Here is a 16,002-nt window from a genome sequence, read left to right as displayed (position 1 = left end):
CTGTCAACTGCGATTTTTTTCACTTGAAGCCCTGTTGCAAACTAACATGCTTCGCTGGGCACACAGCACTTGCAATCTAACCAGACCGCGTTCTACCCTTTGCTGCCAAGGGACTCCTAAGTTACTCTGGCAAGGAGTAGTCATTACAGAGTACTCGCCACTATTTCCGTATAATGCTCCTTTTCTTCCACCCTACTCCTTCAAAAGAAATGATATTTAGTTTCTTTTATTGCAAATTTTACTTGTGTAAAAAAGTGGGATGGAAAACCTCTATTACTCTGTTCTAGAAAAGCTGGAAAGGATATTTTCTTCCACATATCCCTGACATTCCTCAGGATGAAGGCTTTTAAAAGCATCTCTCTCTCCTACAAGCCTCTCCCACACTCGCAGCCTGCTGTCCTGCTCCCAGGTGCTGAAGAGTGCTCTCCCCATTCTTCTTGTGGCTGCACCCCAGAGCCCGCCTATTTCCAAAGCCAGCCCCTTTGCCTAAAACCCTCAAAACTCTCCCCCATCCCACTCTTTCCAATCCCTCTCCAGCCACTCCTTATTGATCTGGGGGGGGGGGGGTGGTGGTAGCTCCAACGTCAACAGGGCAAGGACAGGACATCAGTGAGTGAAGCTCAGGGGTAAGACAACGGGCAGATGCCTGGATGGTCACCTTCCAGGTAATGGTGTGGGCGAATGCAGGTCCAGACCTGCCAGAGCCTCAGACTTCTCAAGAGGAGTCACAGTCTCTGGATATGTAATAGAGAAGAACAATCTGACTCTGTATTTGCTCTGTTTCTTTAACTTTTGTATTTTGCTTTGAGTTAAGAATATTGCGTATAGCCTCAAATATATAGGATAACCCGTTCTCAAAGCTCTGACCTTTAAGAGTATAACACTTTTCCATTCATAGAGAGAGATGAAAAGTTGCAGAACAGAGAATAACATTTGTCTTGTTGGAGGTTTACCGGAACTTTGTGCCCTGGCCTACGCGGACAGCTGCAAGAACAAAGGATTCCCACGCGAAGCAGTCTGCAACAACCAGCCACGCCCCTTCCTCAACTTGCCTTTAAAATTGTTTTGCCAAAACCCTTCAGGGACTTCAGGATTGGCGGTGGGGGGTGGGGGTATGAACCACCCGTTCTCCCTTCAATAAACCTTTCTCTGCTCCAAACGCCAACGTTTGGGTATTGTTTGGCCTCACTGTGTGTCGGGCACAGGAACTTGCATTTGGTAAGAGATACTCATGAAAAGTTGATCAGTGTTTAGAAGCAGACCTACAACTATTTCTAACAATATTATGTGGGCTAGACAAAACAGTTCTGTGATCCAGATTTGAGCAGCGAGATAGCAGAAAGCACCCCACCCTCTTCTTCAAATTCTTAAACACTTAGAACACTGCTTCCATACCTAGTTGATAACCCCTAAGAATTTATATTATTGTACATATATGTATGTACACATAGATACATATACAGTTGGCCCTTGTGCTGCAAACATTACATTTACAGAAACATAAAGGCTGGCAAGTCTGGCAGTTAATATAGTGGATGTGCCTGGCTTTTGTCCAAAAAAAACAACTAAGCTTTGTGAGTTTTGTGTATCCAAATTTGACAAACTCTAGAGGCGGCAGGATATCTGGTCTTTGAGGTCATTAATGCCTCACTGAGGCTGACAGGGGCCAACACAGCTTCACAAAATAATGGTCTTATAATCTCCAAAAACAAGGAAAGAAGGATCAGTAAACGTTTTCCTTTTACAAGGCTTATGTTGAAAGTTTTCCCTAGGGGAAAAGTCTAAGTGTAATTTATCTGAGTAACTTAAATCTCTTATGCAATGACTATGCAGAAAGGGTAAGAGAAGAACAACCAAAAACGTTAAAATGTGAAGAGATGAGTTCACCCAAAGAAGAGGCTGTGAAATTCTTACAAGATTGAAGATATTTTCAGCCTTCACAGCTGATCTAGAGCTTTGTTTACAGTGTTCTTTCCCCACAAAGAGAAAAGAACCTGCTTCCAACAATGTGTAATGAGTCTTTACTCAGCTTCTTATTTTACTTTGCTTAGAACGACTGAAATTTCTCTCTTTATTTCTCTTTCGGGAGTTTGAGAAATGCACAAGAATAACTCCACACCAAATTCCAAGTAGAAAACACAACCTGATGAAGGGGGTATGGTGATTCCAAATAGCATTCAACAACTGTCCCCACATGAGCTCAGACCCTCTCTTTTCATAACACTGCATAGTAACTTTTGATTATTTTCATACCTGAGTCTTTCTCATGCATTAGTTAAGAACGAATACTAACCCGTCTGAGGGCCTTTTTCATTCTATACACTAGAAAAGACCCATTCCTTTACCATCATATGGCTATATTTTGCTGCTTTTTTCATTACTTCAATGAAAATTGCTTTTTTTTGTTTGTTTTTGCTTGTTTTGAACAACCCAGCCTGTTCAACTGTAATAACCTGATTAGTCAACAACCAGCTGTGTTTTGTGGCCGATCTAAGCTGAGCGGTCTCCTTTTCCCATGGGTCAGGATCTAAAAGCTAGTCTCTCTGACTAGAGATAGAAAATGTACCTATTTCCATGAGGCATAGATTAAAGTAAGGCATTCATCCCAGGACTTTAGGTTTCCTCTATGACTAAACTGAAATCCTTCCTCTTCAGCTTTAAGATTTCACAGTAATATTTGAGGAGCTACAGAAAATTCATCGGCTTTATGAACTAGCACATTCTACTTCTGTCAGCTGGCTATAACTAATGAATTAATTCAAAGCAAGACATCACAGGGACTTAGAGCTCCGCCTCACAGATAAGGCATCGCTGCTTTAATATGCAACTAAAAGAAACTGCCACAGTAACTTTAGACTCCTCTACCACACGTCTTCAGCACTTTGGAGGGAAGAATGTGACATAAATCTCACAAATGGTGCAAGGAACACATGGCTGGAGTGGGCATTATTCACAGAGGAAAGGCAGTCGCATATGTGCCCTGAAGAAATCTAGTCTAAGCCTTGTCTGGATTCCCTGTCCTGATTTGACTGAATTAAATCAAACAAGGAGTATCTCTTCCTGACACTCTTCCCCTAGTCTTTAGCCCCGAATTGACAGAAAAATAACAAAGCACTTGCACAAACCTAATCTTTATTGCATTGGAACACCTTTCCAGGCCGGTAGTGCACCAGCGTTTTCTCTGATTTGCAAATAAGAAGCCTGCAGCTGTGAAAGGAACAGTGACGTTAAGACTCCCAACCTGGTGTCGGGGCCTGGGCTCCTAGACAGCCTGAACCGACCCGCAAGGCTCCAGGTGGAAGGTGGCTGCTTTGCCCGCAATGCCCGCCCCCCGCCAAAAAAATTCAAAATAACAATTTTGGGGGTGTTCAAAATAGCTTTACAAAATGACAGGTCAATCTACTTAAAGCCGATTTTATACCAAACCACCCTCTCTATGGGATTATTTATCCCTTTTATTAATGGGAAAAGTTGTGAATCTGGGCACAGTATGATTGGAACTACTATAACTATTTTGGCAAAAATTAATATCTTACAGATAATTTAAAGGGCTCACTGGAGTTCCAATCACATCCACTTAGAGATTCATGGGGTTTGCATGTAATCCTCTAGGGCAGAGGTCAGCAAACTCTTTCTGGAAATAGCCAGACAGTAAATATTTGAGGCTTTGTGGTCTGTAAACTCTCTGTCACAACTACTCAACTGTCTTTGGAGCATGAAAGCAGCCAGAGGCAACAGTAGGCAAATGGGTGCGGCTGTGTCCCAATAAAAGATTATTCACAAGAACAGGCAGCTAGAAGGGCTGGGGCCACTGGCAGTGGTGTCCCCTTCCTTAGAGAACGGCATTTGCGATGACATCAAAATCACCCTGAATATTTAGCATGAAGAGAAGATGCAAAAGTCCAGAGAGTAGGTGAAAGAGAAAAGCAAGGGCGGTAGGAATGAACACTTTTCCTGAAAACAGATAATTACTTTGATTCTTAGGTCCCTTCCAGCTCCAACTTTCTCATTTACAGGACCACTAATTAGTCATTACAGAGGCCTTGGGAGACACACAGGCTCTTCAGAGAGAGACAGAGTTAGAAGGACACGGAAAGTCATCTCATCCAGGCTCTTGCCCTCTTTTGATATTACTGAGACCTTGGAAGGTTAAGTGTCAAGTCTTGGTCCATTACTATTTCTGCTCTTTCACCCAGATCCAGGTAACCGCCTAACATTGGTTCTTAAAGAAGATGATTTTATGGCTTGAACTAGGAATAAGATGCCTTAATGGCAGGTCAGAAAGCCTTTTAGGAGAAAGATGCAGTGATAAATTTCGAATAAGGCAGAATATTAATTACTTATGGGAAGGAGAGAAAATCAAGAAAACTAATAAATCTAACACTTGAATGTTCTATTCATGACTGTTTTTGTGATAGGTATTTTATATGTCCATTGACATTTCTGATATTTAAAAGACAAGATGTCTGAAAAGTCTAATTAGTAGGATATTTTCTATTTTACTTCTTGAATAATTTAATCAAGTGTTTATCCTGTGATACATGGATTATGCTGCCAACTATTAAATACGTCTAATGTATTTTTAAAACTAAATTACTTAGTTGCTACTAAAGTTCTATGAAAAAAGTTGTGTTTTCAAGTTTGTTTTTAAGTGATTTCAAGTAACTTGTTTTAAGCAATTGTTTTTTAATCATAAATAATAAGACAATTACATTTGCTTCTCAAAACAACTGAATTTTCCAGATTTTTTAGTATTGTATATATTTTATGGAGAAAAATCAAAAATTGGCTCAAAACTCAAATAGCCTTTTAAATTACTTCATGAAATTTATTTAACGTCCCCAAATAGAGTTGTGATGTGCAATATACAGGCATACCTCATTTTACTGTACTTCACAGATACTGCATTTTTTTATAAATTGATGGTTTGTGGCAACTTTGAGTCAAGCAAGTCTATTGGCGCCATTTTTTCCAACAGCTTTTGCTCACTTTGTGTCTCTGTGTCACATTTTGGTAAATCTCACAATATTTTAAACTTTTTCATCATTACTAGATTATGGTGATCTGTGATCAGCGATCTTTGATGTTACTATTGCAAAAAGATTATGACTCACTGAAGGCTCAGAGGATGGTTATCATTTTTGAGCAATAAAATACTTTCTAATTAAGGCATGTACATTTATTTTAGACATAATGCTATTGCACATTTAACAGACTACAATATAGTATAAACATAACTTTCATACGCACTTGGAAAGCAAAAAATTTGTGTGACTCACTTTATTGAAATATTCGCTTTATCGAGGTGGTCTGGGACCAAACCTGCCAATGTGTCTGAGGTGTGCCTGTAATTTACTTATGATAAGTGATAAAACAGAATGTAAAATATAACAAAAATTTGTTAAAAAATTTAAAAATAAACACAATGGTCTAGCTTTTAGAATTGTTGCAAAGATTAAATGAGATAACCATATATTAATCGTTTTTGCCTCTCTACTGATGGATGAGGAAGCTGGGTACAGAAACTAAACTGGCCAATGGCGGCACGTTCACTTGGGTGTGGATTTGAATCCAGGCCGATGTGGTTGCAAGGACTCTCTCTTCTGTTGACTCTATTGGCTGTTCACCATCAAGGAGATATCCAAATTTTCAAATTACTGTGTGTAGTTAATTTAAAGAGATCGTTGTGATAGTTCTCATTGTTTTTGAAGAACGTAAATGCTGGGTTTTTGTGCACAAATTTTTGCAACTAGTTTCCTTTAGTAAACAATCCTTGACTAGAGGAGAAAGAAGTGCTATTTTCATAAATGTATTCTGTCAGCCGATAGTCTCTATAGAGAGAAATGGACTACTTATTTTAATGGTTAATTTTGCTTGAATAAATTAATACTCCAATGTTTTCTCATCTTTTGTAGAAGATTTGCAAGACCTTTTCTGTATATATTATTTAATGTTCAGTGCCCATGTTACCCTAGGTGAGCATTTTCCAGTTTGGGATTATTTATATACTTTATTCTGAAATTCCAAAATACATGACTATTATTGACAGTCTACAGAACTCTCAACATAGTTCATGTCTTTAAATAAATCACAAGAAAACTGCCTGAGTGGTTTAATAGAGCTCTTGTTCAAGGAAGTCACATGTTTCTGAGCTTCTAGAAGAGCAGGTAGTAAATGATTATGAGGTCAAAGAAGTACCCACGTCCATGACTATTCCAGAAGCTTCCTGGAGGAGGTTGCCTTTATGGACTTGCTGTACCAACTGAGCTCATTTTCTGCAATTGTCTCCTCAAAGTTGCCTTATAGCCACAACACTTCAGAATAATTTCACAAAATTATAACTCACAACATAAACCACAATATACTAGAACAGAGTGGATTAAATGTGTCAAGTCTTGACATACTTATGTTTGAGTTGGTACACGGATGCCTGATTGTTCAATGTGGAGAACACACTATACCAACAGAAACCCAGAGATGAAATCATTTCATGATTTTTATCACTATGCTTATCTCTACATCTTTTATTATTTCACCACATTTAACTGATTATACACTTTTTCCACAAGACACCAAATCACTTGAAATCAGATATTAATATCAACTTCTTTTAGTATTACTAAAAAAAAACCCCCAAATTGTTCATTTTTCCTGATATTGTTATAATGAAAACCATAGGCAATATTAGAAATTTACAAACTTTATTCTGGGTCCATCACTTTTCCTTTCTACATCCTTTTCACACTGCTGATGTCCTCTCTGACTAGGTACCCGAGGCCCTCCTTTGGCACCCAACAGCGGCCTACAATAGATCAAAACTACCATCCCATCATCTATCAGTGTTTTTAGCTAGAAAGTAATCTATAAAAATAAGCCATTTTTTCAAACCTGTGACCTAGGTGATGAGTTGAAGAACATACACCAGAATTTTAAGAATGTTTAGAACACCCTTTCACCTGGAAATTATAAACCACTATAACCTCTATAGTTCTCCGTATCCTATGTATATACATGCCACCATCCTTCAGACCTTAGGATGCTCACCCTGAACAATCACAGCAGTTGCTCTGGCTTTCCGGTCACCTTACTCTAATACAAAAAGTTCTGCCATTTTGACTCATGAAATCCCCATGAGGATGACACACACCACCTGCTATGACACCATGTGACACTGCGCTTCAACCCAACCCTGACACACCCTTGCCCTCCTGGATGCTTTCTTCCAGCAACTCTTGACTGGGTGCTTCAGTTGTGCACATCCATAATTTCAGTCTTTCCCAGATCTCAGCTTTTCTGTACCTCAAGATCTTAGTTTCTTATCCTCTGGGTTTTTGGTTTTTTTGCATTGTTTTGTTTTTGTCTTATTTTTATTGTTTTAGTGAACCAGAGAAGAAGAAAATAAAAATCCAGTTTTGTAACTGTCCTCGTTAGGAATATATTAAGAGTGTCATCCTCAGAGATAGATCCTCAACTATTCTCTGAAGAGACATAATTCACATGCTATTTAAACGATTAATTTGTCTAATGGATTAAAACCTGCTCTTTTTTTCCATTAAATCTGTACGTATATTTTTAAAACATAAGCAGGACTTTACAATAAACGTTTTTGTTAATAAATAGAATTGAGGGATTTTGATTTTAAATGGCATTTGGCAAGCAGTGCCTGATGAGTCCTATCTCAAGGGAACCACAATACACTTATGAGGAATCAAGAAATTTAAAGAGTGAAAGATGGAAGGAAGGAAGGAAAGAAGGAAGGGAGGGAGGGAGGAAAGGAGGGAGGGAGGAAGGGAGGGAGGGAGGGAGGGGAAAGAAAAAGAAAGAAAGAAAGAAAGAAAGGGAGGGAGGGAGGGAGGGGAAAGGAAGGAAGGAAGAAAGAGAGAAGAAAGAAGGAAAAAGAAAGAAAAAAAGAGAGAGAGAGAGGGAGGGACGGAGGGATGGAGGGAGGAAGGGAGGAAGAAAGAGAGAGAAAAGGGAAGAAAGGAAGGCAGACAAACCTTTAGAACATACCTTAATTATGAACCATTTTTCTAATTCTAATACATAACTAAATATTCATGTAGCTCTGAACCTCTGGCCCATGCTTTGACCATTAGACCATCATTTTCAGGTACAGGGAGTATGATTTATTTATTTAGGGTCATCTTAAAAGGCTCTAGCAATTACCTTTTGAGAATGAATTCTCAAATGCCGCATTTTTAGGTACAGTAGTGGAACCAGTGGGTAAGTCACTGTGTTCAGTCGAGGTTCCTCGCTAGGGGAGTTAACCTCTCCCAGTGCTACTCACTCCTTCTTGACTACTGTGTGCCCCTAGTTGCCACAGTGACAAGAGGAGGTTATCTGGGGATTTCTTCCTTAAGTCAGATTGTATTGGGCCTCATTCTGCCTTTGTGAAGTTAAACATTTACCAAGCGTGTGTAAAATGTGATTTGTATATCTTAGGTCTAAACAGTAAAATGGTTTTGGTGAAATAATCAGATATAAACCACTTAGATGAAAATAAACAAGAGGGGCTAGATCAAACTAAAAAGCTTCTGCATGGCAAAGGAAGCCATTAGCACAATGAAAAGGCAACCTACGGAATGGGAGAAAATGTTTGCAAAAAACATATCCAGTAAGGGATTAATATCCAAAATATACAAGGAACTCCTAAAAAGTTAACAGCAAAAAAAATAAATAACCCAATTTAAAAATGGGCAAAGGACCTGAACAAACATGCAAATGGCCAACAGGTACATGAAAAGGTGCTCAACATCACTAATCATCAGAGAAGTGCAAACCAAAACCACAAAAAGCTATCACCTCACACCTGTCAGAATGACTATTATCAAAAAGAGAAGAAATAACAAATGCTGGCAAGGATGTGGAGAAAAGGAAACCTTTTTGTGCTATAGGTGGGGATGTAAACTAGTACAGCCACTATGGAAAACAGTATGGAGGATTCTTAAAAAATTAAAAATAGGTCATATGATCCAGCAATCCCACTTCTAGGTACATATACAAAGGAAACAAAATCACCTCGAAGAGATATCTGCGTTCCCATGTTCACAGCAGTATTATTCACGATAGCCAAGGTATGGAAACAAACCAAGCAACTGTTGACAGATGAGTGGATAAAGAAAATGTGATACATATACATAATGGAATATTATTCCACCTTAAAAATGAAGGAAATCCTGTCATATGCAAAATGGATGACCTAGAAGGCATTGTGCTAAGTGAAATAAACCAGACAGAGAAAGACAAAACCACATGATATCTCTTATATGAGGAATCTAAAAATAAAAAAAGTTGAACTAATAGGAAAACTGGTTGCCAGGGAGGGAGGACTTAGGGGTAGGGGAAATAGAAACAGGTTGATTAAACAAACAAGCAAATAAATTCCTCTCAGAAACCTATTCAAGCCATTCTGAATCTCAAACACATAAAAATCTGATTTTCCAGAATTTCAAAAGATTCACTAACTTAAGTGTGTGTTATTTGTAACCTGTTTGTTTTCTTAATCATTTTCTCTCTTATTAAGAACTTTTTTTTTTTAATCATGGCAAAAAACACCATGAGATTTATTCTCTTAAAATTTTTAAAGTGAACCATACGGTATTGTTAACTGTAACCTAATGTTTTAAGCAGAGGTCTAGAAATATTTCCTCTTGCAGAACTGAAACGTTACAGGCATTTAACAGCTACTCTTCGTCTCCCCTTGATCCCAGTTCCTGGCAAACACCTTTCCAGTTTCTGTCTCGGATTTGAGGACTCCAAGTACCTCTTATAGGTGGAGTCATGCAGTATTTGTCTTTCTCTGGCTGGCTTATTTCACTTAGCATGATGTCCTCAAGATTCATCCATGTTGTCACATATGATAGGATTTCCTTCTTTTTTAAGGCTGAGGTATGAACGAGATGTGCAGGATAAATAGAAAGCTAGGCTGAGAGGGTTGAAGCACCGCAAACTCCAGCTAATGGCCAAGTAAGGAAGAAACACAGTGTGTTCAAGGATCTGATAGATGTTCCTGGACTGGGGTGATGGGAATGAGAACCCAATGGCCGAGAAGGACCAGCAGAGCAGCAGAAGGAAGCTGGAGAGCTGTGCAGAGGCCGGACCCTGTAGGACCTTGTAGCTTTCCAAGGACTTTGGTCTTGATTCTAAAAGCAATGCATAACTACTGGGGGGGAAAATGAGCACTGATTTACATTTTTAAAAATATCGCTCTGGCTGAAGTATGAAATTGGTTTACAGGAGGTAAAAATGATATGGAGAGACCAGTTAGGAAGTTCTTACAGTCATCTACAGGAGAGACTGAGCTTGAACTTGGGAGACAGCACTGGGAAGGTGGCTGGGGATACCGCATCTGCTAAAAGGGACAACTCAGCAGGATGTGTGCCAGATTTAGTCGTTCCATCCCAGGCCCTGATTTGCTGTTCAAAGTCAAGCTGCATAACCTGGGTCTGCCTACCTGCTACCGGCTTCTCTTCATTTCCCAGTTTCCTTCCATCTAATTCAATCCACAAATACTGTGAAACACTGACTACGCACGAAGCGAGACTCTTCAGGAGAAAAACAGACCTCTTCAAAGAGTATTCATTTTCATCTCCTTAATTCCCTGTTGCTAAAACCAGGAGGGTATGTTCTTTGTTCTCCTTAGATTAAGTCGGAAATTGTGTCCTTAGTACAGCAGAAACTCTGGAACGGTATGACTGTCTCAGGGGAGAAAGTGGTAGTCTTGATTCTACTCCTGTTACCGAACCAGACCCATTTTGCCTGATGCACAGCAAGCCAAAACGCTGACGCCAAGGTTTGAAGCAAAGAGAGGGTTTACTCACAAGGTAGCCAAGCTAGAAGTCTCAGATCCACCTTCCCAAAGGCAAGGAGCTGGAGTACTGAGGGGGATAAAGAAGCACGGCAGTTTGAGGCGTGGGGAGCGTGGAGAAAGGTGACTGAGAAAAGGTGTGGGAATCATCGTTCCGCACAGGTGTAACGAAGCTACTGGCCTCCGCATGTTAAAAAACCGGAGCGCTTGGTATGATCTGAGGGTGGAGTTTTCAGCCCTCTGACGTAAAAAGGTCATCTAGGGGACACTCGCACATGCCCAGATGGCGGGTTGGCGGTCCTATCCAGTCTTCACAGGCTCAGCTTGAACTAGGCACAGCTGACCCCAAGTTCCTGGCAAACAGCTCGGGCAAACATCTTATTGTTTCAGCTATGTGCTGCTTGGAGGACAAATTTTTGTATCCACAATTAAAACGACCTTGATTAGTGAAGGCAGGTTACAGGTGAAATGGATTTAATTTAATGATGATCCACGGTTGCACTTCTATGTTTGGGAAGAATTTTTGTAAGGTTTTCTTTTGTCCAACAGTGTTATTCAACACTGTCAAATATCAGTAGAGCTTAGAGGAACTCGATTTAAACTGTTACTGTCTGGGCTTTTATTAGGTGAAGGTCTTTTGTTGCCAGTGGGTATTTTTGTCATTTTAAGATAACATCTATTTTCAAAAACAGATTTCAGCTCGTCAATGATCAACTTTTCCCCCGAAAGTAAATATATTAACTAGAAACTAATCAAAATTTAAAATAGCAAATTTACATAATTTAAAAGTGTGTTTCAAAGTTTTATTACAAACAAAACTTTAATATTATATAACTCCTATAAATTAACAACTCTCAAATAATTGTAATAAAAGGGGGCCAGCCATTAATCAAATGACTAAAACTCTGTTTAAGATATAATTAGTTCATCTGATTAAAACAGTAAACGCCCACTGGTAATTACTGAATTATCACTCACATTATTTTGTGAATTTCATAATTGATAATACTGAAAAGATTATAATTAATTTTTCAAAAATTCTATGAGTACCATGGATAAAATCTTAATGTGAGTTGACTAAACTCTCTAGTCATGCCCTTAACAAAAAATGATATACATTTAAAGTAAAAGTGACAAGTGTAGGTGTCGATTGAAATTCATTAAAAGCTCGAAAATTTTCATTCAAGCATAGGTGCCTTCTGCAAAACACACAAATATATAAAAATGAGCTGCAAAGTTATTAATCATATTGTATAGCAGATAATTAATAAAGGATTACTTCAGTAATTTAAATAAAGCAAAAGTAGAAAATAAAATTACACAACTATAAACTATAATTATAAATTGTAAGTTACTTTAATTCAAGGATTTGAATCCATGAAGTGTTTGAAGATTTATATTTTAAAAAAAAATCTTTATTTGCATGCATTGTTTAACTTTCTAAAGTTTCAAAATTTTCACATCTAGTCTGCAAGTTCAATTATTTTACATCCTAAACGTCTTTCCCTCATTTTCATGTTTATGTATATATAATATTAATACATAGAAACCTAGCTGTACTTAAGAAGCTTTTTCAACTCCTGCAAGAACCAGTCTGAAAGCTCACACAGTACATGCACTTAAATTGTTTACTGACTTCTCACGCTGTGTTATAATTACTTGCCCATTTGCCTCTTTTTGTAGATAGATACAGATGTCACGGTTATGCTGTTAATGTACATAATTACTTCAGTGAATAATTTTATCTGTAGTATGGTTAACCTATCCTTGTGATTTTACATCTTATTTTAGAACGATTAAAAGAACAATGGCTATATCTGATTCTGGATAGACCCTATTGAGCATCTGGTCCCTGGACTCATGCCTAAGCAGGAGAGATTCTCTCTGACCCCTTCGGTATTGAGAAAAATGTGGATTTAACAGTTCACATGCAAAATTCAGATTGTATTTTTAGCTCAAATACACAGAGAACAGCTGGAGCACACATTTAAAACCCATATGCTGATGGTGCTCTACAAAGTACAACATCAATAAAGTAGTTGGAAATTTGAAGGTTTATTGCAGATATTAACAATGTGAAATAAACACATACTCCTCTTTTAAGAATACCTGTTACAGCTGCCCAATGTAAATTATATAAAAGATGATTATATATGAACACATTTTATGTGGCAGATTTTCAACTTCTGAGGAAAATTTATCTCTAGATATAATATTTATAATAGTAATACATATATATCATGCCCTTAGTTGAAAATAAAACACATTTTCATCTTTTAGATCATATGCTTCTAATATTATGGCTATAAATATGAGAAATATATTTTCTAAATACCAGCTTTACACTGTGACCAATTACAGTATGAAATATTTTTTGCATACAAGAGTATTTAGAGATATATATTTGGCAGTGATGCAATAGACTTTTGCTGGGGAAATTTTTAAGGAAAATAGCTAATAAATTGTACTATTTTGCCCAAACAGCTCTTTGCTGAATAGAAATTTAAATAAAGGAGAGAACATAGCTCACAAAATTTCATGGAATGGAAATGAAGTCAAAAGAAAATGCAAAAGATATAAAGTAGATGTAAATCATTCATCAAGATAAATGTCATCAGTCTCTATTAATTGGAATGTAAACCATAAAGATGCTACTAGAACACACTTTGCACATGTTTGAGAAATAAGCATATGTTTTGCTCTAAAACCAACCATACTACAAGCATACCAAGGAATAGGTGTATGGAGTACCAAGTAAATGTCTGATCACAAAATACTGTGTCAGGAGGAAAATGAGGGAACATATGAGTTTGCTACCTGTCAAGTCCATTAGCTCCATAAGTTCTTTTCTACTGTATTCTACTTAGTTCACTTATTTCTATTTTTCTCTGCCACCAGCTCTGTTACTTGTCTAGTCTTTGGCTGTATCAACTAATAAATACATTGATTTTTAGCTTCTGCCTGCCCTACTGTCTTAATTTTTTTTAAGATTTTTTTGATGTGGACCACTTTTAAAGGCTTTATTGAATTTGTTACAATATTGTTTCTGTTTGATGTTTTGGGTTTTTGGTCACGAGGCATGTGGAATCTTAGCTCCCCAACCAGGGATCGAAACTGCACCCCCTGCATTGGAAGGCAAAGTCTTAACCACTGGACCACCAGGGAAGTCCCTACCCTACCGTCTTAGAAATAATTATACCCTCCTCTTTTTTTATTTTACAAAGTGAGTTCTAGCTGCTAGCCCAGCAGCAGGTGGTATGTATAGGAAATATTAGGACAGTTACATAGACTCAGGAAACTACAAAATGGTACTATTTAAAGTCATTCCAGGTATGCAGTGAAATTTAAATGGTGCTGTTTTTTCTTCATCTATACCCCTTTTCCTGACTTGTTCTCTTAAACATTTCTTTGGAAGACTTTCTGGTTGGTTGGTTTGTTACTAATGACCCTCAAACAATACCAAGCCACTGAAACTATTACTCAGATTTTGGCTGGTGTTGGTTTGCAGTTGGGTCAAATAGGATTCTCAGTTTTTCAAAATCTGCCTGCCATCCTTTGCAAAGAGAGAATTTCCTTATCAATCTAAGAGTTTTCAGACCACTCCTGTAAAGTAACACAGATTTCTGTGCCTAAAAGTTCCAAAGTCTTCAGCCCTTGGAACTTCTTACATACCGTAAGCCCATTTTTCTATATCCTATTTGGGTTTCTGAGATGTGATTGACAGCTAATTGTTAAAGCTGGTTCTACCCATATATGATGTTCACATCATTTATTTATTATTCAAAGCCTGTTTGTGATGGATCTTGAAAGAACCAATCCCAAATGTCCACTCTGTGTGTCTCATTGGGACCCCTACTGACAGTTAATTCCCAGCTGGTTCGCAGAACTGGAAATTCCTTTCCCCTGTTAGATCTCACACTAAATTTCACTTTATAGTTATGTTATATCCTTACTTCTCAACTCATTGAGACAAGTAATAATTAAAACAACTTACATACGATGAATATCCAAGGCTTATTTTGCATCCAGTTATCATGTCTGTCTGTTTACCCCGACTGAACATAATTCACTAGAGCAGAAGTGACAGGCAAGAAGAATGTCTACTGTTGAAGAAAAAGGTAACTCAGGGAAAACTAGTAACAGTTTTTCTATTGTCTTCCAACATCCTCTTCATTCTTAATTTTTACTAGAATCGTTTTTCTTTAACTTATTCAACAAATGCAGGAAACTCTGCTTCCATTTCCCTTCTAGAAGTTTCAGTGAATAGTTGAGAGAGAGTTGTAGCATAACTGGACAGTACAGGATGAGGACATTATTGGTTCACTGTGGTCATAGGGAGGGAGGATTGCCTTAGGGACCATCCCTGGCCCAGGGAAGATATCGAGGAAAGAGTTCTGTTACTAGAACTGGAGTTTTTATCTCTCTCCCGCACAGCTGCGGTTGGCCACCTACTTCTGTTTTCTCAAACTACTACATGAGTGTTATGGACCATGCTATTTAAACAACAGTAGTCTCTGCAGCATGGACATATATACACTACCAAATGTCAAATAGATAGCTAGTGGGAAGCAGCCGCATAGCACAGGGAGATGAGCTCGGTGCTTTGTGACCACCTAGAGGGGTGGGATAGGGAGGGTGGGAGGGAGACGCAAGAGGGAGGAGATATGGGGATATATGTATACATATAGCTGATTCACTTTGTTATACAGCAGAAACTAACACTACATTGTAAAGCAATGATACTCCAATAAAGATGTTAAAAAAAAACAAAACAGCAGTATAGTTGAGAGATAATATATTTCCCTTCTTAGTGAAGTGAATATGAAATAGAAATAATAAAATTAGGATTAAAATGTGCTCTGTCACACAAAAGTAACTACCAGTGAACAAGTGAGTAGAAACATGTCTACTTAACAGAGGAAAAAAAAAATTAAAGTTCAAGGTATTCTATCTACATATGTGGTTGTGATAATATAGAAAATAGAAATCCTATATATTTTTACTTAAATAGTGATTCAAATATTTTAAGAGGAAATATTTTCTAAGATTTTAAATTCATAAGAAAATTATTTATTTTCAGCTTCTCTCTACCCTGGCTGGCTCCAAAGTTTAGAAAGCCAAATAAATGTTTTTTCAAAGTAACCTGGGTTGACTTGTTATAGAGTCAACTAACTCATTCTCTTGAGGGACAGACT

The 16,002-nt window shown here is 37.9% G+C and overlaps 1 protein-coding gene across 1 annotated transcript in view; it reads right to left on the bottom strand.

The window, feature by feature from the left end:
* CNTNAP2 (contactin associated protein 2) overlaps window positions 1-9,055 on the bottom strand; it is a 1,784,833-nt gene extending 1,775,778 nt beyond the window's left edge. The window contains exon 1 of the mRNA XM_068550150.1: window positions 9,019-9,055. Within this exon, the coding sequence (XP_068406251.1) occupies window positions 9,019-9,043 (25 nt within the window). The 5' untranslated portion in view covers window positions 9,044-9,055. The remainder of the gene's footprint in view (window positions 1-9,018) is intronic.
* Between the last annotated feature and the right edge of the window lie 6,947 nt (window positions 9,056-16,002).

This window comes from Eschrichtius robustus, chromosome 8, assembly GCF_028021215.1.
Source record: "Eschrichtius robustus isolate mEscRob2 chromosome 8, mEscRob2.pri, whole genome shotgun sequence".
In the NCBI taxonomy this organism is placed as follows: domain Eukaryota; kingdom Metazoa; phylum Chordata; class Mammalia; order Artiodactyla; family Eschrichtiidae; genus Eschrichtius; species Eschrichtius robustus.
This window is presented reverse-complemented; position numbering and strand designations above follow the sequence as displayed.